The sequence below is a fragment of the Pomacea canaliculata genome, linkage group LG6, assembly GCF_003073045.1.
Source record: "Pomacea canaliculata isolate SZHN2017 linkage group LG6, ASM307304v1, whole genome shotgun sequence".
Classification (NCBI taxonomy): Eukaryota; Metazoa; Mollusca; class Gastropoda; order Architaenioglossa; family Ampullariidae; genus Pomacea; species Pomacea canaliculata.
Genome location: NC_037595.1, coordinates 14,114,186 through 14,135,765, shown reverse-complemented (window position 1 = coordinate 14,135,765; position 21,580 = coordinate 14,114,186). Strand labels below are relative to the sequence as shown.

General features: G+C 37.7%; 3 protein-coding genes and 1 long non-coding RNA gene across 4 annotated transcripts; all 4 read right to left on the bottom strand.

Moving 5' to 3' along the window:
• Window positions 1–228: 228 nt before the first annotated feature.
• Window positions 229–8,967, bottom strand: LOC112566140 (5'-nucleotidase domain-containing protein 1-like; the record flags this gene model as incomplete). The annotated part of the gene is made up of 12 exons (XM_025242114.1): window positions 229–740; window positions 1,149–1,326; window positions 2,151–2,345; window positions 3,184–3,302; window positions 4,254–4,342; window positions 4,712–4,886; window positions 5,087–5,186; window positions 5,598–5,680; window positions 6,703–6,815; window positions 7,465–7,536; window positions 7,709–7,803; window positions 8,698–8,967. Coding segments are annotated over 12 exons (1,584 nt in total), but the record flags the coding sequence as incomplete, so codon positions are not given.
• Window positions 8,968–10,529: 1,562 nt separating this feature from the next.
• LOC112566780 (kielin/chordin-like protein) lies at window positions 10,530–12,613 on the bottom strand. The gene is made up of 4 exons (XM_025243130.1): window positions 12,465–12,613; window positions 11,319–11,453; window positions 11,083–11,223; window positions 10,530–10,712 (listed from the first exon to the last, which is right to left on the bottom strand). The coding sequence occupies exons 1-4, from the start codon at window positions 12,517–12,519 to the stop codon at window positions 10,570–10,572; spliced, it is 474 nt and encodes a 157-aa protein (XP_025098915.1). The 5' UTR covers window positions 12,520–12,613; the 3' UTR covers window positions 10,530–10,569.
• Window positions 12,614–13,068: 455 nt separating this feature from the next.
• On the bottom strand, window positions 13,069–14,190 carry LOC112566534. Its single transcript, XR_003099621.1, has 4 exons — window positions 14,065–14,190; window positions 13,845–13,979; window positions 13,551–13,690; window positions 13,069–13,222 (listed from the first exon to the last, which is right to left on the bottom strand). It is a non-coding gene; the product is annotated as an uncharacterized LOC112566534 (long non-coding RNA).
• A 2,280-nt stretch (window positions 14,191–16,470) lies between these two features.
• Window positions 16,471–20,464, bottom strand: LOC112566135 (kielin/chordin-like protein). The gene is made up of 8 exons (XM_025242106.1): window positions 20,145–20,464; window positions 19,420–19,548; window positions 19,153–19,275; window positions 18,871–18,890; window positions 18,640–18,769; window positions 17,999–18,124; window positions 17,283–17,408; window positions 16,471–16,656 (listed from the first exon to the last, which is right to left on the bottom strand). The coding sequence occupies exons 1-8, from the start codon at window positions 20,203–20,205 to the stop codon at window positions 16,646–16,648; spliced, it is 726 nt and encodes a 241-aa protein (XP_025097891.1). The 5' UTR covers window positions 20,206–20,464; the 3' UTR covers window positions 16,471–16,645.
• Between the last annotated feature and the right edge of the window lie 1,116 nt (window positions 20,465–21,580).

Genomic DNA, 21,580 nt, shown 5'->3' with positions numbered 1-21,580 from the left:
TCTTGTTACAATTCAAAACACTTTTTCATTTGCTATCCAGCATGTGCACAACCCAAAGAATGACCAATGCTGTTTATTTCATTTCTTGAAATAACTTTTTGTTATTGTGGTGGTTTAGCTGGTAAGATACTTTTATATTTACTGCATGATGCATAAATCATAAGTCAAAAGTAATTCATGCAAACCAATATGTTCTTTCATTCGAAGTAAGCGGGTAACAACACACCATTTCACTTCAATCAAATGTTGGATTTTTATTTTTCCAAAGAAGTTTTCCCAAAGCATCATGAATATTTCTGAATGCTTTTTTCGTTCTCTAAACTCTAAAGGGACATATGGCTTGACAGCTCCAGCCCTGATACACAGTATCGATATTAATTCAACTCAGCACATGAAATTATGTTTACACAGCTTAAATCTAATTTGTGAATACCATTGGCGAATCCCATCCTATAAATGCATTCTGGTATGTGCTTTTATGCCTCAAATATTTACACACAAGGAACTCATGCAGAATCAGGAAATACCCATTTCTAACAAAACAACATTTTATCCACCATTTTGAAAGACAGCACCTTTTCTTGAGTTACACAAAGACAAAATGCGTGATGCATAGCTTTATATTTTTACCCGTTGTACCTATACTTAAGGAAGAAGGGAACTTGGTGGACCTGGATGGAACCCGTTTATGTTTCCACTCTTACCTGTAAAACAAGTATATTCGTGATCCAGTGGCACACCTGAAAAGCAAATAGCACTGTATTACACATGCTTCCTTTAATGCAAGACAGCTTGTATATGTGTACTCGCTATGGGTCATACATGTATGCAACTGCAAAATATGTACATATCCATCCAATATAAACACTTGTGTATTTAGGACTTCAACTAACAGCTGTCTTCTCATGCAAAAGAAAAAACAAAAACCATGACCACAAAAATATTATTAAGTAAAAACTAGTCTGCCAACAACTACTAAATGTTAGAAGGCTAGAAATCACATTCTAATTTTGGTAGAGTTGAGTATTCCTCAATAATAATAAACTCAATAACAAAAACAGTAATAAAACCATATTTCAAGTTTTCCTAGAGATTTTAAGACAAGGTATGACATGCTTGCACATAACAATGGCAGAAGGACTGCAAACCTGCCAGATATTCCAGACTAGGAACTGTAATGTCACTGTAGCGGCTTATGACATCACCCCAGAACGTGTTCATCATAATGTTGCTATCCTGATTCTTTCTGGGCATGTCGACAAGGAATGGGCCCCAAAAATCACTCAAGAGTAACTCTTTTTCTTCCTCCGTGACTAGTGAGCTGTGCTGAAAGAAAAATAAGAATATGTAAGATATATGCTGAATAATTTTACCCTAATGCATTAACAAAATTATCAGAACATTAGCAGCAAAAAAAAAAAAGCCAAGTTTTTGCACTTTTCAATCAAACGTTTGTTGTCGTCTACCATTAAAAGTATAAACAAGGTATAAACAAAGGCAAACGAAAATTCATATACCAAATAGAACATTTTTAAACTATAAAATATTATATTCTGCATGAATGTTACCTCCTTTCTTTACTTCTAATAAATCTAATGGAAAGAACCTATGCGCTTAGCTCTGAAATATTCAAAGCATGAAACCGAAAAAAAAAAATTCTTTTCACTCTTTTGTGTATTTCAAAAGAAATATACAAAGGAATTAAATATTCTAGACACAGAATTCAACTAATACACACCTTCATCACTTTTTATGGTGGAGATATAGGTTCCATCTGACAACCAATAGCTCTTTCATGTTCTCAAGCAAACTAATTTTATATTACTTTTGAATTAAAGAATTAGACTGGATACTTCAATGGAAAAGTAAGAGCATGCTCCTTGAGTGTAAGTACATGCTTTACAAATTTTGCATTTATTATTACTAAATATTTATAACAATGCTTAATGCTGTTCTTAACTGGAAAATATTCCCCAAAAAGCACTGTGATTTCTTCCCTTACTCTTTTCTGTTCTTATATATTTTGTATTCTAGCAACTAATCATTTATGGACAAATAGATGGGTACAGCTGTATGAGAGATTCATCATATATGCACGTGATGTCACAAATGAGTTTTACATATTTTGAAGGTATAATTGTTTCATGCACCTGGAATACATTTTCTTTCATTCTATGTCTTGGTTCACTGATTCTGTCCACAGCATCCTGTTCATGACCTGGAACAGTACCATCTGAGCACAGGTAGCCTTCTGCATCCATTTCTTCCAAAAGTAGAACAGAATCCCAATCTGTGTACTTTGAAGGGACACAGTCAGAGCAGATGCTGTCACCAAAGTACAATACCTGCATACATGCAAAACAATATTACATGCATCCTAGAGAATCACCACGATCAACACATATCACATTGCGGTCTAACTAAAAAAGTGCTATAATCCTCCATAAATATGTCTCTAAAGTCATGTAAATTTTCAGCAGCAACATAACATTAAGAAATTCTGAAGGAAAGAAAAATAAAATTCTACTACAAAGTACCATTAGTACAAAGTCTATTTCCTAATATCCTTTAAGGTTCAATTTAAAAATACTGGCATCTTTTTAGTGGTATGAAATCACTTTTTAAAAAATCATTTCAGATGATGTGTTTCAAGAAAAGTTCATTAACAATCTTGTGTACGTAAAGGAATGACATTTTGCATTATTCAAGAATAAGTCTTTTCTTATAAGTACACAATCACCAAAGGAATTGAAAATGTTTTGATACATCTCCCCATTCAGCTAGATGTTATCTCACAGATTTTGTTTAAAATGACAACCAAACCTGGAAAAACACAGTGGACGTCGAAAAAATATATTCCCTTGTAAATATGTTGATATCAATGGCTCACAGATTTCAGTGTATTAGGTAAGGTTAACCATGTCTTGCCCACATTTCAGCTTGACCTCTCTAATCTACAAGCAGAACTTTTCTCTTAAGTTATGATAAGCCTGGTCAAAGAAAAAGAACAGCAAGCTGTAAGATCTCTTTACCAGGAAAAAAATCCTATCCTCTTTCAGTTTAGGGGACATCCTTGGTCTTGAAGCTATTCTATGGTGACATATTTTAGTGTATGCATCAAGGAAGCATCAGGCGTTAATTAAGATTAGGATATAAGTTTTAGTCAAGAAACAGGAAATTTACCTTAAGGTCGTTCTTTCCAAGACAGGATCCCAGAAAGTTGCTGAAGTCACTTGCATTTCCTTGACTATAACAACCACCCATTTCAAGCTCAGTTATTACTTCTCCTTCTCGTTCACCCTCTGAAACATGTATTTAATTCTGAATAAATTTATTCCCCAGTTATACAATATATAAATCTGATAAGGTATTTGTTAAAACTTTTATTCATGATGGTTAAAAATAATCATATCTAGTAAAACTTTCTTTTTACATTTACTGCGCCATTCACAAAGTTGTCTGGAATATTTCTTCTACAGGTTAAAATTAAAATCACAAACTAAACTAAATTAGTCTTAAGACAAGTAGTAATAAATCATGTACAGTGAAAGGTCCCTGGCACTAGGAGCAAACGGGGGGGAATGAGTAGCATGTTTGTCCCATCTTGTACTACCTCCTCCCACCACACAGAATGGCTTGGAGATGCAGAAGTTTTGGAGACACACTTGTCAGCTAATTGGTTAAAATGTGTAGCCACATCCTCCCAAAAGGGATTATGAGTTCTTTGCATAAGATTGGCATACATAGCTCCAAATATTTTAAGCATAGGATGAATAGTTAAGAGAATTTTTGATGAGCTTTTGACTTTTTTCTATTCTTTTTACCCAACCAAGTTTCATCGTATTGATAGAAGGAAGTATCATGTAAGCTCACATGTTCTGAGCCCTTCATCATCACAGAGACTAAATACTGATTTTGTTAGTCTGTTAAATTTCCTCCCCAAAGAATGTAAATAAGTTCTTTTTCAAAGATTTAAACAAATTATGAAGTAGATATATCACGATTTTTAAATCACAACAATCTTTATGAATGACAATTTTTTCCTAGCATGATATTATTTTTCTTACTTGTTCAAGTACTCTTTTATGATTCAGTTCACATATATTACATCTGCAATGGAGAAGGTTGTCCTTTCTGTGTTTCATTCATGGTAACAAATAAACGTAGAAGGAAGTGCAGAAATGGGTAACACAAAATAAGCATTTCAAACCATTACCATATTAGCAAGCACATATACAGGGTAATTTGCTCACCTAATTTGTAGAAGGGTTTGAAGTCAGTGAAAAATCCTGGTTTCCGCGCATGAAAAAGTGAAATGTCAAAGTATGACTGCCAATTGCAACTGTAACGAGATGAAAAGTGAGGGTCATTTTGAAAATAATAAACAATATTATCCTTAAAAAAGTAAGCACTTGCTAAGTCAGACAAAGCAATTTTTTAAAAATCAACTTGGTGCATGAAAGTGCATTTGCTAACTAAAAAAACCTGAAATGGTATAAAAAAAAGCTAAAAAGCTATTTAATTACAAGAACTAATGGCAAAAAATGAAATATTTTACAAGAAATTAATGGCAAATAATAAAATATTTTAATCCCCAAGAAAACCTCCCAGTATTCTCTGCCAGTAAAGCCACAATGGCATGATTGCATAATCATCACTGAAAGCATTGAATACTTCTGTTTAAAAGAAAATGGCTAATTTCTTCACTCACCCTAAGATGACTTTTAGAAGACATGATGCATAATCAATCTGTGAGGCAGTAAGAAGGAAAACTAATTTGTCTGGCTGCCTAAGTGACTTAAGCCAGAGTTTGATGTCTTCACTGCATTTCTCAACAAACTGATGGGGGTCCTTCTGGACACTAGGGAAATAACCACCTTTTCCATCTATTGCATAACAAATACAGCAATATATTTTACTAAATATATTTATATGAACAATTCTTCAAAACTTTTCCACATTAATGTTGATGTTAAGGATAATGTTATCCTCATGCAGCATCAAATGACAGATTTTACAGAAATGATCCTTAGGTGATACATATTAACAAAAAAATCCTATAGCAATCTCAGGTTTAAGGAGATACCTGCAAAATGTGATGGGGTGTACATTGTCACAAGTGCATCTATCACATCACGCCAGGCTTTGGAGTATTCTGCTGCTTTTTTCTCCTTTGTCAAATGGTCCTTGTGATCATCAGAAGCATAAAGATGTAAATATACCATACTTAGCAGACTGGATATAAACATATTACATTGGTAACAAGTGTAAATACTTAGCTAGAATTCTGAGAGGTCCATAAGGATGTTAGGATTAAAATGTATACTAAGGCAGATCTCTTATAAGAGTATGAAACAGTGAGTACTAATCAAAAGAATAATTATTCTGAGACACTAAGACTTATCAATTTAAAATATATCATAACCCAGTGTTACTTAAGGAACAATCACAGACTTTGCTTACAAAAATAACTAACAGCTGATGAAGAGTTATCCAAAAGGAAATAAAAGGAGGAAAAAAAAAAGGGTGTGGATGCGAGTGGATGTAAGTTTGCAATTTATAAAAGAAATGGTCCACAAATACCTCAAGTTCTTTACCTTTTCATCAATAATATCAATCAGCCTGGCTGTTGCAACTAATCCTGGGCAGTCAAAGTAGTTTTCAAAAAATCGGTACTCCTCTGCAACATCCAGCACATAGGAATCAGTACAATGCATGATGCCATAAGGCATGTAAAATATTTGGCAAATTATGCTTCAGTATGGGGGAGGAAACCAGAGTACCTGGTGAGGAACACACACAGTGCCAGTAACAGTAATAGCCATGCTTCACTAATTGCTTTAATCTGGCTAGTCAAGTATCCTCAACTCTTTGAAAACAAAAAATGTCCCTAGATTCTGACAAATGTTTTAAACTCTGAAGCACAAGAATAATGTGAACTTCACATAATAAGCACATCTCTTTTTGTATAAGGACCTGACCACAATTTTATAAGGACCTATTAACTAAAACTAAGCACTTTTAAAGCCTTGTTTTCTCACACCCTCAATCTACAAGCTTATAAGCACCTATAAGGATCATATGTACTCTGGGAGGATTTATGAAGTGACTGCACAGACTTTGGGCTAAGAGGTGCCATTTAAATTAGTATACTTTTAAGAGTGATATTTTGGTTTAGCCAAAACTGTTTGCTCATTGCCAAACAAATCAGTATTTAGCAAAAAATCAATGTTTAGCTTATTGACCCAAGATTTAGAATGTTGTTTCAGAAAATTCTACATTTTGTTTTGAATAGACATACTGAAGAGAATAGAATAAGAAAACAAGAACTATTAAAAATCAAACAAACTACTCAAAGCAGTAAATTTGATTTGAGGATGCTGGCTCTTTTACAAAACAGACTTTATTTTATCTGCTGGCTTACTATGTCAGCTGCTGACAGTGGCAAGCTAAAGTTATCAATGATATAAACCATAACAAACACATCCATACATGAAAACCTCATTAAAAATTGTTTTAAAATTTTCTTTATTTTGATTCATATTATATGGAAAAATTATATAGGTAAATATAAATTTAAGGGTAAATTCTGCATAGACCAGACTTTTTTTTTATTAAAAAGTGATACAGCAGTTTATTGCAGCATTAAAAAGATGAGTCAATAAACACAATTAAAAAAATCAGCAGAGAAAATAATATTACCAACTCCATTAGCAAGTGTTTTGGCAAATGTGTTACTTAATTTCCACTTCATGTCTTTGCCATAGATATCCTTGATCTGTTCCTTAGACAGCCGATGTGTTCCATGACTAGCTCTGAAATCAAGAGGCTGGCCAGATAATTTAAATTATACCAGTTTTACAATTTTTCATATTGCATAATCTGAACACACTCTGAACTATTTAATGATTTTTAGCTGCAAGTACACCCTGCTAATTAATTTACAGGCTAACACATAAGTGATAAGATTCTGGCACAAATTTTCCCAAAATAAGAAGTAAGATCTTCAGAAAGAAACATATCTATAAAACAAAATTATTTTTTTCCATTTGCACAAACACATTTGCATTGTGGCCAAATAGCCTAAAACAGTTCAGAAACATTAGCATACCTATCATATTCTGAGCTGCCACTTTCAGTTAGGCAAACAGAGTTTTGCGGTGTTCGTGTAGAAATTTTAACAATTTCTTTTTCACTAAAGAGAGTTATTTTTTAAATTTACATAAAGTTTTATTTGAAGTTATGCACTTCCTATTTTATGTGATTAATTAAATTCAAGGATTGATGTCTTGATTTAGACAACAATTTTCTGGAACATGGTTTATAACTATACTCAACCACATAAAAACATAATTTGATGTTCACTATTTTAAATTAGGATTCTGGAAAATCTGAAGACTAATTCTTCAATTCAAGTGAAGAATAAATATATAATGAATAAGTATTAAGAACACAATTGATTACCTTAGAATAACTCCATCCACACCAAGCTTTAAAATATTTCCTTGCTTGACATCAAGAAAAAGACCTTTGCATCTAGAAAAATGCAGAGAGATAAAGTGGACAAAACAAGTCATTTAAAAAGAGATTTCAATTAGTTCAATATCAAGTAAAACAAACAGCAAATTATGGATGCTAGACATAAATGTCATACATCACAAACGTAAATATTCATGAATGATATGCAGGTCAGAATTAATGAGCTTACATGAAGTCTTTGTACTTGTCAAAATCTACGTTAATGTTTTCTCTGGTATAGCCTCTTTGTTCCACAAGGAAGTCTATGACACACGTATAGGCATGCTGAAACATATTGAGCAAAGTTAATGCTTGAACATTTCAAACCTGCTTATGACATATTTTTACCAACATTTTAATTTTTTAAAGGAGTAAAGGTAGTCCTGTAACCTTTCATTGGACAATGAGGCATTTGAGACTGCACCTATTTCAGGAGCAACTTTTTTTTGTAATGGCAGTCCCCATCTTTCCCTTGTTGCTTTTCTCTTTCCAGTCTTCTGTGGAATCAGATACTCGTTCAGTGAACTGGAGGAAATATGCTTCACAACAAGGGCATTATAATGGATGGTGTGCATGTCTTCAGCTATTACATAAGGCTGAACATAAGACATAAGCCTTACTGTTGCTTGTTCTCTTCTTGCTATCCATATAACACTCCTTATAAAAATAAATGTTATTGATCAGGACCATGAATATTTATACAAATAGACTAATATGTTATTTTTTAAAGACAGAGAACAGAAGTCCATACTATAACTATATGTTTATGAAAAATCTCTATTTCTTAGATTAATATGTAATTGTTTTAAACAGTTCAGCAGTAAATTTATTTACGATTGCGACTGCAAAGCAATAATTTATATCTTAACACTCAAGAAAAAGATATAACTGGTTTTTTTTTTTTCTAATAATCCTTATTTTCTGCATTCTGAGTGTGTTTTAATTTGAATATCAGTTATAGATCTTCATGTATATTTACCTCGACCGCATTACTGTTCTCTCTTTTTCTTCAAAGATATTTTGATTCAGTTTTTAAACGCATAGACAATCATCCCGGCAGCATGCATGTCGACTATCGCAATGACTCGTGAAGAGCATCTGTTATCTCTGGACTTTGTAGCAGACGCGATGGATGTGTCCAAGATGCAAAAACAGAAATTATAAAAATAAAAAGCTTACTTTGAACAGTTCAACAAGCTTGTATTTTGCAAGGGTATGGTCAAGATCAAATCCATAGACATCATAGTTCTGGAAGTTCAGTGTTTTTATGTGTCCAGCGTAAGTGCTGGATGATGAGAGAATGCCATGGTCACTGCTCGCTGTCGCCTGCAGCTGGCGATGACTGCCAGGCCCAAGGCCTTTATAATGGACACCGGCATACACCTTGACAAGGGAGACTATTCTCACCTTTGGATAATACAATTCAAACGTCTGAACGTAAAAACACAATCAGGAGAAATGCATACATTTTATGAATATTTTATTTAAGTGATATCTGTTTACATCCCCAGACGAAGCATTCTGACCGCCATTTTAAACTTTGATGTGGAGTTGCATCCCTTTATTCCAAACGCCACAGAGCGTGATGCTTGCCGCGTGACTGAACTTACTGCGACTGCATCACATCAAACATTATATTATTCTACCCTCTCTTCTTGCGGTCCTATGCTCCTCGAGGAGTAAACTAACAATCATCGATACAAACTTTATTTAACCAACCCATCAACTCTCTTCTCGAGTCGCAATAAGTAGTAAACTGTAGGTCGTAATTAAGTAATTACCTCGTGGAGGAAGTCGTAACAGAGATGAAGGTTATAGTGCAAAATGAGTCCGTTAAAATGTTTTAGGCTGCATCCTTACTGGCTACAGGGTGACTGCTCTCCCTCACTTTCATATTTGTTAGTTGATCTGCATGAAGTTTTGTGTCGAATGTTCATCAGTCCATCTGTTACGATATTTGTTACGCTCCTGTGTGGATTTCTGTGTTTGATCCACTTTTCCTGGCATTTTATTTTTACTGAAACAACTGCACCATCTGGCCATTAGTGCTAAGATCTACACATGGCAGTGTCGACTTCAAAGTGTGATTATTTTCCTCCAGCTGCTTCAGAAAGTTTTGATGTCGAGCTGTCACAGCAAGCTTTTCCTGCTACAGGCCAGTCTGCAAGGACTGACATCCGGGTATCTCCACGAAGCTCAGCTTACAATGACAGCTAGCATGTTGCTCTCACACGAGTTGTGTTGATAGGATGTTTTATTGCAGTTGAATGGTCAGCATGAACACAATGAGGCCGCTGTGAACAACACCGCTCACGTTCAGCTACAGAATTAACTGACACACTCATGTTTACAGGACACACAAACACACACCATATTTACGCTGGATTCGAGGCATTGTCCATTACCGACGAATTCCACGTACTGCCAGTGTAGGGAACACAAAAAAGGCTTCTGAATTAGGCAGTCGTTGAACTTATCCTTTCCACATTAGCAAAAGTCACAACTAGGTTTTCATTACGTTAACAATGGTTGGCAAATCCTTCACCAAGAAAAGTTGCAAAATTATCACAAATTTATTACAATAATTTATGCATTTGGCTTATCATGATTATCGTTTTACATCACAATTTAATTGCATAATAATAAGCCGCCTGGTGAGGGTAACGTGAGGAAATAACCTGTTGCTAAAATTCATAGCCAGACTGTAAAACTTGGGTCCCTGCCACCAAAGACTTGGCTAATACGTATACATTGTATGACTATTTTAGTAGTGAATAGTCTAGTGACGATCAGCTTACATTAAAATACATCCAGTGTCCTCAACACCACAGTGCGCAGCCAGGTATCTCGCAGGAGAGCGGCATGCACGAAAGCAATCTGTAAGACATGCGCTGTCGGACTGTGAAAACTTCTCTGTCCGCAATAATTCTCCAAATACGCAACACCACGATAAAATCAAGAGATAGTAACTTAGCATTAACGCAATAAATGAAAAACAATATACTAGGACAGAAGGATCAGAGGCATTCATTTATTTCTCCTTTTTCTGCTTTAAACTCCACCAACGCAAGCTCGTTGTGTGCAGACGATTTCGGCGTTTGCGCATGCGCAGCTGTTGCATCCGTCAGGGCTAAGGAACCTGGTGCCATCGTTTCGAAACACACCAGTAGCATCGTCATAGCATCCTCGAAGACCTGTTGATGAAAGTCTCATGCTTTGACCTTTGTGAGTTACAACAGTTATCTCTCTCTAACACACAAACACTCCATCAAGGATGAAGCATCTAGGAGCGATGAAGAATATAAAGCAGTGCTACCCAACCTTTCCTCGCCGAGGGTCGGATTGGACATGAAATAAAATTGCACGGGCCAGACCAGGGCGGTCTTGCCAGAATCATGACTTTAAAAATGAAATTATGTTGTGTCTCGTAAAAATTAGAGGGCTGATGGGCACCCCTGATATAAAGTGTGAAGATGATCTCTCATTTCACTGTCTGCTCACTGTTCACATTAAAACTGATATAGAGAAGGCGGGGTGAGGACAGTGACAGGGGGAGAGACTTACATGCCATCTCGGTGCAGGCGATATTTCCGTTGAAACACGTGCAGGTGTTGCAGTCATCAGCATCCTTGAACGACTGTCCACTGGCGTAGACCTTGCCGTCTGGACCCTTGCACGTGAGGGCCACGGCACGTTCAGCTATACCTTCAAAGACAGTAGCGGGCGCCGGCACAGGTGAGGCTCATCTTCTCTCTCTCTCTCACACACACATACCACACAAAAATATACAAATAACTTACAAGTGTTATCAGTGCAGTTGAGCAGGCCGTTTTGACACTTGCAAGTATAGCAGCCGTAGCGGTCCACATAAGTGACCCCATTGGCAATGATCACTCCAAGGAGGTCGAAACGGCAAGCGCCGCTGGGTATGACAGCTGGAGCAACAAATCACATCATGAAAACAACAACAACAACAACCCGAAAAATTGATTAAAATTGTAATGATCTTTGAACAACAACAACAACAACAACAACAACAACAACTTAACATTTATTTCAACGATTCTTTAATTTAAATATAATCCCAGAGCATAATAACTTCTTCTTCCATTAATCAGGCAATCATTTTTTTTCTCTTTGTCTTTTTTCGGTTACCTGCATGGTATGCCTTTCTATCATTTGACATCATTCATAGCTTTTGTGGCAAGCTGCCCCAGGCAGTTCATTACGGAATTCGTGTCACTAACGGGGAGAAGGGAGGGGATGTTTGTCTTGATGACTCTTCTAATCCAAGCTGTCTTGGGACGAAGCCATATATCAACTTTTTGTAGTATGACTGTGTTGGCAAAATCTGGGCAAAACTCCACCAACAATCCAACAGGTGCAGCCGAAATTGAGAACTTCAGTGATAAGGCAGTCTGAAGATATTCATGTAGACTTCAGGCAAAGGTAACCAACGGTTAGTTTCTCCACTCATACCTCAAACAGCAATTTCTCGTAGAACCTTTTCAAGATGTCTGCGTGACTTGCCATTCCCTATTATAGTACGACAATTTGACTATTCGTATAGGTAACTCCTCTGCATCCTTTGTATGTGTCTAGTGATGAGTACGACAACGACTGCAACGATAAAGACGGCAATATGGAACGATGATGATACCGAGATGCTCCTACCTATGACGACTGTACTGAGATATGTTCCAATACATGTGATGACTATACCAAGATGTTTCTAATCCTGGCCACTACCTCAATATATTTCTTTAAGATGTTCTCCGCTACTCACCTGGTATAATGCGCTACGTACTAATAATTCAACAGAAATACTAACACATTGAATTATGCAACACGCGTACTCACAGGCAGATAGAAACACGCACACAAAGATATCCATACATCCAAGGAGTACCTCATAACACCTGCTGATGATATAAAACAAGATTTACCTGCCCGCACAAAGACAAAAGATGCGCACAGCAAGACAACTGTAACTATCTTCATGGTTGCTGCCCTTGGTCTATAGACACTTCCAGACGATCCTTAAAATGAAATATTCCAGACTGCCGGAGAACATTTTATAGAAGTAACGAGGTCAAATGACGCCATATAGATAGATAAGATGGATGTAGCACACAAAGAGACATATTCCATGCTGCAGGTCGCTTTTAGAGATTGTTCATGGGCTAGTATATGGGTTCATGTGTCAAGCTCATACCTGAGATGTGTCAGGTAACACATTGGTAGTATTTTGGATAATCGTGTTCATATAGTAGATTGATGAGTCATGGTCATATGCTAGGTTCGTGTGTTCCCACACCTACTCCTCCCCTTTCCTTCTGGAATTAATGTTTGTGGAACTTCTGTGTTTTTTCTTTCGTAAATATTTGTGTTTCTCTATCTCTTTCACTTATCTCTGTGCTTGTCTATTGCTGAATGGACTAATGGTCGAAGTGTTGATTATCAAACCTACAAAATCAATCACATCACCCACACAGAAGAGCACCATAAAATTAAAAAAACCCTGTTCATTAATACAGCTAAAAAAGGACATTATATCGGCAGTTTTATTTTCCACCAATGCAAGCTCGCTGTGTACACAAGATTTTTGAGTTTGTGCAGACGCAGTTGCTGCATCCGTCAGCGCTGAGGAAGGTGCTGTGCTGCTGTCGCCAGACACCAGAGATCGCATCATAGCATCCAGCACCTGTTGAACGAGACAACACACCTTCAAGCTCTCGAGGCTCCAACGACACAGGTTTCTATTTTTCTCTATCTACCCCACGTACGAGACTTTCTAGACAGTATGGTAAATTCTCATTGTTTTAACGCTTGACTTTAGGTAAAAGTCAAGTTTATAATGAAAGAAACTGTCGTCGAAAGATGTATTTATTCATTTATCCACTTGTATATGTATCATGTATGACGTGGTATATGGATCCTGAATGTCATTGTTATTTCACTGTCGGCTGTAAAGAAACAATGTTATTCCTGGCTTGGTATAGAAAGGAGGAGAGAAAGATGCCAAGACATACATGTCATGTCAGTGCAGGCAGCATTCCATTATGACAGGTGCAATAGTTGCAGCCATCAGCATCTTTTATAGTCTGTCCATTGGTGTAGACCTGTCCATCCGGACCTTTGCAGGTGTTGACCACCTGACGTCGAGTCTCACCTTCACAAAGAATATTGGGCAAACAGCGCAGGTAAGGGACGATCTTTGCGTCCATCTCATGCACACACACACGAGCACACACACACACACACACACACGAGCACACACACACACACACATAAGCCAAACAAGGTATGTGAGCAGTTTAACTTACAGACATTGTCCGTGCAGTTGAGCAGGCCATCGTTACAAATGCAGGAGTAGCAGCCGTGGCGGTCCACATATTTCCAACCATCAGCAATCACCAGTCCCAGGAGGTCCAGATGGCACGAGCCCCTAGGAATGGCAGCTGCAGAAACGAAACATATTTTGTTCTTGGAATGCTGAGTTTGGGGATTTGAAATCATTCTAGGTTTATAATGTTTATTTCTGACCTGGAATTTAAGAATGCTTTGTGACTGATGCTCTCCATTTCTATATCATAAACCATCGGTCTTAGATAAACTATTTTTGAGACAGTTTCCTCAGGTGATGTACACTGAATAGAAATGACGGACTGCAATTTTAGATGATACAGTGATACCTCGGTTCTCGAACGCCTTGACTTTCGACCAAATCGGTATTCGACCAGGAAATTCGAGAAAATTTGTCTTGGAATTCGAACAAATATTTGGAACTCGAACATCGAACGTCCGAGATGAGCCGAGTTGAGCCGAATCGTTCATTAGCGCGCCTTGCTTGCGTCATCGTGACAATGCATTCCCTCCTGCCATACTACAGTAATGAACACAATTTACTGTACTTTTTTTTTTTGTTTTTTTTTGTTTTTGTTTAATAATACACTTTTATTTCTTATTTCTTGTTGAGACTCGATCATGTTTTTCTACATATTATATTACAAATTAGGCCAGTAAAATAGGCATTTTGGGGCTTGGAACGAATTAATCCAGTTTCCATTATTTCTATGGGTTTCATTGCTTCGGTTCTCGAACAATTTGGTTCTCGAGGTTCGTATCACTGTATTTTAATCGAACACTGAAGAAAAGGGATCATCTAATATTGCAGTCCGTCGTTTCTATTCAGTATATATCACCCGAGGAAACAATAATCATTGTTAAAGTACTTTCCAAATAGGGTTATACAGTGATAATCCTTTCAACAGAAGCTATTGTTATGAAACAAAAACCCTGTTATCAGCTATTCGGTTTCCTATCGGGCAAAATCTGGGGAAATTTCTATCAGTGACCCAAACAGCTGTAGATGACACGGAGAACACTGAATGACAAAGCTTTGACATGTACACAGAATTAAGGTGATTATAAATTGCATTGGGTAGTAACTAAAGATGCGCGTGTTTACATATGTGCGCGCGTTAGCCTGTGCGGCATATAATGCAGAAGCTGTATATTAACGAAGAATATGATGATATGGTCATGTCGATATAAGCATTTACCCACAACACACGACTGGTAACTATACTGTACAGCAAATAATAATGCCGTGGCTGATTCACGAGAATACAGAAATGTTAACATGTACTGGCAGATATATTTATAGAAATCCTCACAAATTCAGAATATAGCTAGGAAAGTATGTTCACATGTACACATGTATATCAATAGATATATTCACAAGCACAACATACAATACAGAAAGTATTTAAAAAAACTGAAACACACGCATGCAAACAAGGTAACCGTGGGTAAGAGCATCTTGATTTCGGACCTGAAGGTGAGTCCGAGGCTGCAGATGACAAAGACAAAGGAAAAGAAATACAAGGCGTATCGTTGACTGACTGCTACATACTGCTGAAAACTGTCTCACTGGAATTAATAACATTGACGTATGGGAAGTATACTTATTGATGTTACATGCCAATGACCACCCAGCACCTAAACTGATGAAGTAGAAGAATGCTTGCCAGAATGCACGAGGACGGCAAAGGTACACAGCAAGACGCACGCAGCTATCGCCATACTTGCTGTCCTTGTCTGAGAAAAGCCTTTTGACTGACTGGAGGTCCACTTCTTAAACGAATTATTCCATGCTTTTAAACTGGAGAACTGGTGAGGTCAAAGGATGCCATGTTGATAGATAAGAGCCGTGTTCAAGAAATACGCTCGGTTTTGTGAGCGAGGTTGTTACATTCGTGTTGCGTGCTATATTGTTATATTTGTGTTACATGCTATATTGTTACATTTGTGTCGCTTGCTATTTTTTACATTCGTGTATGTCTCCTTGCCTATTCTCTTTTTTCTAATACTACTACGGTGACTTTGTCTACATTCTCACTTCCCCTATGCATACAATGTGTGTGTGTTTGTGTGTGTGTTTCAAGCTTCTCTCATCCCTGGGAATTTTTTGTTACGCGATGAACGCACGTTTCTAGTAATTTATTTTAAGGTGCCCAAGAAAATCTTTATCAACAATACAGTTCTTGCCCTGCTTTACTTATGTGCTATTTCATTATTGTTTTCTTTAGGGGGATGAGACAGTGTTGTGTCTTGGCTGATCTGCAAGTCAAATCGTGGCTTTCGGAGACCTCGAACTAACGGTGCTGATGAGGAAGGAGTTACTCATGAGATGCTCTTGGTGAGTTTATTTGGGTTGTCGATGGGGGTAAAATCAGTTGTTTTCTTAACAGCAGAAAAACTCGGATGTATAAGAAAAATGACATTTTACTGAGCACTTTTATTGCAGGCATTTAACTCGGAAATAGATGACCGTTTTCTCACTTCATCCTCTTCACGCTATCTCGGGATTACCCAGTAAAAAAATAGACGTGTTAAAATCAAGCAAGCATTACTGCAGTAGGCGACAGGAAAAAACCAACAAAATACTATCAAAGAAGGATCAAATTTATTTATTATTTTATTTTTATAGACTCTTATTTTTTCATGCTAATTTCCAGCAATGCAAATTTGCTCTGTACAGACAATTTGAGAGTTTACACATGCGCAGTTGTTGCATCCATCAGCGCTGAGAAACAGTTTTCTCCAGACACCAGCAACCGCCTCATCCGACACCTGTTGATAAACGAAATATACAGCCTTCATGTCATAACACCTTTCTACATCCTCACGTCACATGTTTGTGGAGTACTACCTGTCACACGTCTGTGGAGTACAATGTACCATGCAAATTTCAAAGCTCATTTAGCTCATTTCACAAATTATGTTTTAAACGAAATAGCAACAGACCTCCAAAGCATAGTTAAGTCAGCGCGTAAAACGGTCATAAGGCCTTGGTGATCTCAATTGTCTGTTTTTGCACAAATAAACCATGAACAGCATCCAAAGTCTCTTAACTACAGTGAAGTCCACCAGCAACTAATGCTAAACTGGAAAAACATTATAAGTTAATACTGTCATCCAAGTTATCGCGAAACATAAGTTAATACTGTCATTCAAGTGATCGCGAAACATTATAAGTTAACACTGTCTCCCATGCTACCATGAAACATTATAGGTTAATACAGTCACCCGAGTTGTCGCGAAACGTCCATATTGTCACTCGATTTATTGCGAAAGACGCTAAAGAAATTGCTGACGTAGATGACAGTGACAACGATGATAATAACGATAGCGATGACAACGATGTGATGAATATGATGATGTGGGAGTGGGAGGAAACTACACAGAAAAAGCCTTACATGCCATCATCGTACAGGTGATCCTTGCATTATGACACGTGCAGGTATTGCAGTCTTGAGCATCTTTGAAAGACTGGCCTTCTGTGTACACCTGGTCATTGGGGCCAACACAAGTGTTGCTGCTACCTGGACGTAGACGTAGACGTAGACAACAACCAAGAAATTTAGTCGTGTCTGATTTATCTATACCCGTTAATGATGTTGCCATGTCAGATGTATGCTCTAAGAATTACACAATTTGATCATTGTAGTGAGTTGTGGTAGGTCTCGTATTGTCTCGTGAACCAATGGTATCTCGTGTCTGACGTCATGTGTGCGTCATTTGTTCCACGTCGCTTGAAGCAGAAAAATGACGTCATATGTAAAAGAAAAGCATTTGCTCTAAAAATGGCCAAGTGAGCGGGAAAACACAACGATCTTCTCCGCCATCTTCTTTATGACTTTCTCAGTGACATTCCTCTCAACTTGTGCCTCTTCAGTTGGATTCATCTACAAATCTCTTCATCCTCATCGTCATCTGCGAGGTCTCGTCGAGGGTTGTGTGTGTGTGTAATACGTCATGCGTATGCAAGGTAAGTGTACGCTCGTCTATTACATCATGTCTGATGAAGTGATTACACTACTAATGAAGGATGGGGTCATATCAGGGGAAGTAATGCCCTACTAATGGACACATGCCATACTATAGAGCAGTTAAGACAGTAAGTTCGCCTTACATCTTATCTCGGTGCAGGCGACCATGCCATTAGTGCACACGCACGTGTTGCATCCATCAGAAGCTGGAAAGGACTGACCCTCCTTGTACACCTGTCCACCGGGGCCGAGGCACGTTGTGGGTGAACCTGGCGTACATACCAGAAAGGTACTGAAGGTGGAATCATGTGGTTAGTGGTATTTTTCTTGTATGCGATTTTTCCATCCAGAAAGGGCCAGGATTTTAGACCTCATTTAAGAAAGTTTAACTCTGGTCTACCAATCCTGGCCCTTTCACCGATGTATCACAGAAAAAGTACAAATCAACATACGGCTTGCTTCAAATTAAGAACTGTACAGGCAGATATATATATATAGGCATCTTCACAAATTCAGAATACAGTCATAGTTGTATGTCCCAAATTGTTCAGCCTTTCAACCCTCTCCCATCCTTGGTAAATGTTTGCTACGCGATGAACGCTCGTTTTTGCTCGAGTTCAGCTGGAGTGTTCCAGGGAGATTTGAAAGAGGTGTGTGGGTGAGGGAGGACGAATGAGAAGAGTATGTAAAGTATGACAGAGACAGAGTGACAGAATAACAGTGAGACACAGAAAGAAATAGACAAACATACACGAACATACACGGATATATTGATAGATCTTACAATCCATCGCAGTACAGTCAATCCTTTCGTTGCGACAAGAGCAGACGTTGCAGCCATCAGCAGATGGGAAGATCTGACCCTCCATGTACACCTGTCCAGTTGGACTGCGGCAGGTCTTTTGGAGGGTCGCCTACAAGAAAGAAAAGGTACGGTCATCTCAATTTCTTTTTTGACATTATAATGTTTTATGTTCGTTAATTAATCATTCATGCTAAACTATTAAATAATTACCTGACGCTTGTTGTTAATGACTGTGATGTTGTCATGACTAACTTAGCCAGATCCTCATATACATGCTCTGTACTACCATTTAAGTTTCCAAATACATCGAATCTGGTTAATTGGATCATTTTTCGGACCGAATTACTTCTTTACGTATGTTCGCCATAGTGTGTGCCGCACAATAAAGGTCATAAATTACAGTGTGACAAAAATGATCGAACAGAATCTGCTGTGGCTGTGTGTGTGTGTGAAAGAGAGAGAAAGGGAGTGAAGGAGAGTGAGAGTACTTACATCTTATCTTAGTGCAGGCAGCCGTTCCATTAATGCACACGCATGTATTGCATCCATCAACGTGTTTGAAAGGAACTTGCTCCGGGTGCACCTGTCCGTCTGGTCCGATACACGTGCTGATGCCTAGACAACACAAGAAAAAGGATTTAATCGTATCTACTAAAGAAAACCTTAATTAATAATATCTGGTGCCGGTGTGTTAAGTTCGCTGTTACCAGGTGATTTCTGTGACGTCACTGTCAGTGACGGTGAGGTGGAACAACCTACAGGTCATCTTAGTGCAGCTGATGATTCCGTGAGAACAGGTGCATGTGTTGCAGCGGTCAGGAGCTGGAAAAGTTTGTTGGTTATCGAATGTCATTCCATTTGGCCACTTGCACCTCATGCCAACGATGCCTGTAAACATAAACCAAATAATGAAAATATGCGAGCTGTGAGGTGGCAACAGTTTACATGATATTGATTGAAAAGGTCACGAATCACTGATTTCGTGTTGACGTGCTGTCATCATACTGTGTTACATGAAGCTCGGATATGTCAAACTGGTAAACATTAAGTTTGCTATTTTCACTCTTGAGAAAGGAATTAAGAGTTTGTGTGTGTGTGAGAGAGAGAGAGAGGGAGAGAGATGATGTGTGTGTGAGAGAGAGAGTGTGTGTGTGGCGGGGGACGGAGCTGTTGCAGATGTTGCTGAATATCTAGCTTACTAATGTAGATAAGTAGTATTACACGTGCAAAAATACTACAAAAGAGGTGAAGAGTTAATATTCAGTCAGATATCAGTCAACTGATAACGTCACGGTTTCTATAAGATGATTTGTAGAGAACACGAGGAGGGAAAATCGCTTAAAAGCGATCAGACAGACGATGTAACATAAAACAGTTACCTTTCACAAGAAATGCTACCATTATCACTATTCTTTTGGGGTATTTTTTCGGAATGGCATACTATTAATTAAGATAGGTATTTACAGGTATGGTTTATAACTTACCTGCCCGGACGTGGACGGCACACAACAAATAAACGAGCACTATTTTCATGTTTTGCGACATTTGGATCCTCAAGCAACTTTTGTGTCAACAGCTTGAAATTCTTTTATAAGCAGACGCCAGAGATAGGTCAGAGATGTGTCTACACCAACTGTTATACAGTTCGTGAACATTTCACACTCCTACGAAGATCCTGAAACGCCCTTAAATGCGCACTTGGGACATTTAAGTGTTGGAATGGGCATAAATGTTTAGTTTTATGACAGTTCCCGAAGTTGCAATATTTAACAAAGATACTTACCAAGTCTCAAATTGCTGGAGTATCTCTGAGGGCATTCTCTGTACGATGTAGCAACACGTGACAGACGGAAAGATTACAGCAATACTACATCGCAATCCGCTGTTAACAACAAAATTGTCTTTGAAACAAGTGGGTACGTCAATCTTAACAGTACATTTTTTACTCTTTTATACCTGTCTTGTGTGGTACTTGCCCATTTGTTGGCTGAAAGGTGGTGAAAACGTAGTTTGGTTTACGGTTTACTGTGGTTTTTTTTTTAAAGCCTCGATGTTTTTTACTTCGCTTGGTCTTTCTGTGACCTTTAACTTCTGGTGCTCATGATGGATGGGTTACGCATGAGGTGTTCTTGTTGCCCTTGTTTGTTTGGGCGACAACATTTGTTTCCTCAAAGCAGAAAAATTGGGACATCAAGAAAAATGCTTTTCTATTGCAGACATCATTGGGATTTTCATCACTTTTAACAAACTTTCAACATTTTTAAGGAAATTATTGTCATCAGTTGCTACTTGTCTAAGGAAAAACAAGCGCAACTCCGTGTCCGGCTTTGTCTGTTCTGTCCAAACACAAGAGATTTATACAGTTCTTGCGGCAAGGTTTTATGTGATTTAAAAAAACCTGTTTATTTGTGTCACTATTCATTTCTTCCTTCAAAAACACAAATTGTGTTACAAGATTCTTCTCAAAATATGTTTATTATGCCATGTTGCCACGAGAAAAATTGTGTACAGGTGAAGGGAGGACATTGTTGCTGATGCGATTTATGTGTATGATATGTATTTGAAGTGTTAGACCAAGTACAACAGTGTACAGACGGTTGTATATGGAGGATGGCATTTAAGTACTACAGTATTGAAGGATGGGTTGTATGAGGGGTGTACATGTAGTGAGCACCTGTGAGTACTCTGGTGCTATATATATATATAATGAAGTGTTGTATAGACGTATCACAGCTGCATTCTGTTCTCTTCAAATTGTGTGATTCATTACATTCATCATGTTACTGACCGGACTCGTCAATTTTATGAGATGAAGAACACTTGAAACACCTACTAGGTCATTCGACAACCTGCTCACTCATTGATGTTAGCAGCGGAAGAGTCAACTCTACTCAACTCAGTTTACTATACTCAAGGGACG

What these genes read in the sequence shown, in the direction of transcription:
- LOC112566780 (XM_025243130.1), bottom strand. Translation starts at nt 12,519, where the DNA reads ATGAAGATAGTTACAGTTGTCTTGCTGTGCGCATCTTTTGTCTTTGTG. An exon ending in TTTTGTCTTTGTGCGGGCAG is followed by an intron (nt 11,454 to 12,464) that starts GTAAATCTTGTT and finishes TTGTTGCTCCAG; the next exon opens with CTGTCATACCCAGCGGCGCT. An exon ending in CGCCTGCACCGAGATGGCAT is followed by an intron (nt 10,713 to 11,082) that starts GTAAGTCTCTCC and finishes TTTCATCAACAG; the next exon opens with GTCTTCGAGGATGCTATGAC.
- LOC112566135 (XM_025242106.1), bottom strand. Translation starts at nt 20,205, where the DNA reads ATGTCGCAAAACATGAAAATAGTGCTCGTTTATTTGTTGTGTGCCGTC. An exon ending in CAGCTGCACTAAGATGACCT is followed by an intron (nt 19,276 to 19,419) that starts GTAGGTTGTTCC and finishes TGTGTTGTCTAG; the next exon opens with GCATCAGCACGTGTATCGGA. An exon ending in TGCCTGCACTAAGATAAGAT is followed by an intron (nt 18,891 to 19,152) that starts GTAAGTACTCTC and finishes ACAACATCACAG; the next exon opens with TCATTAACAACAAGCGTCAG.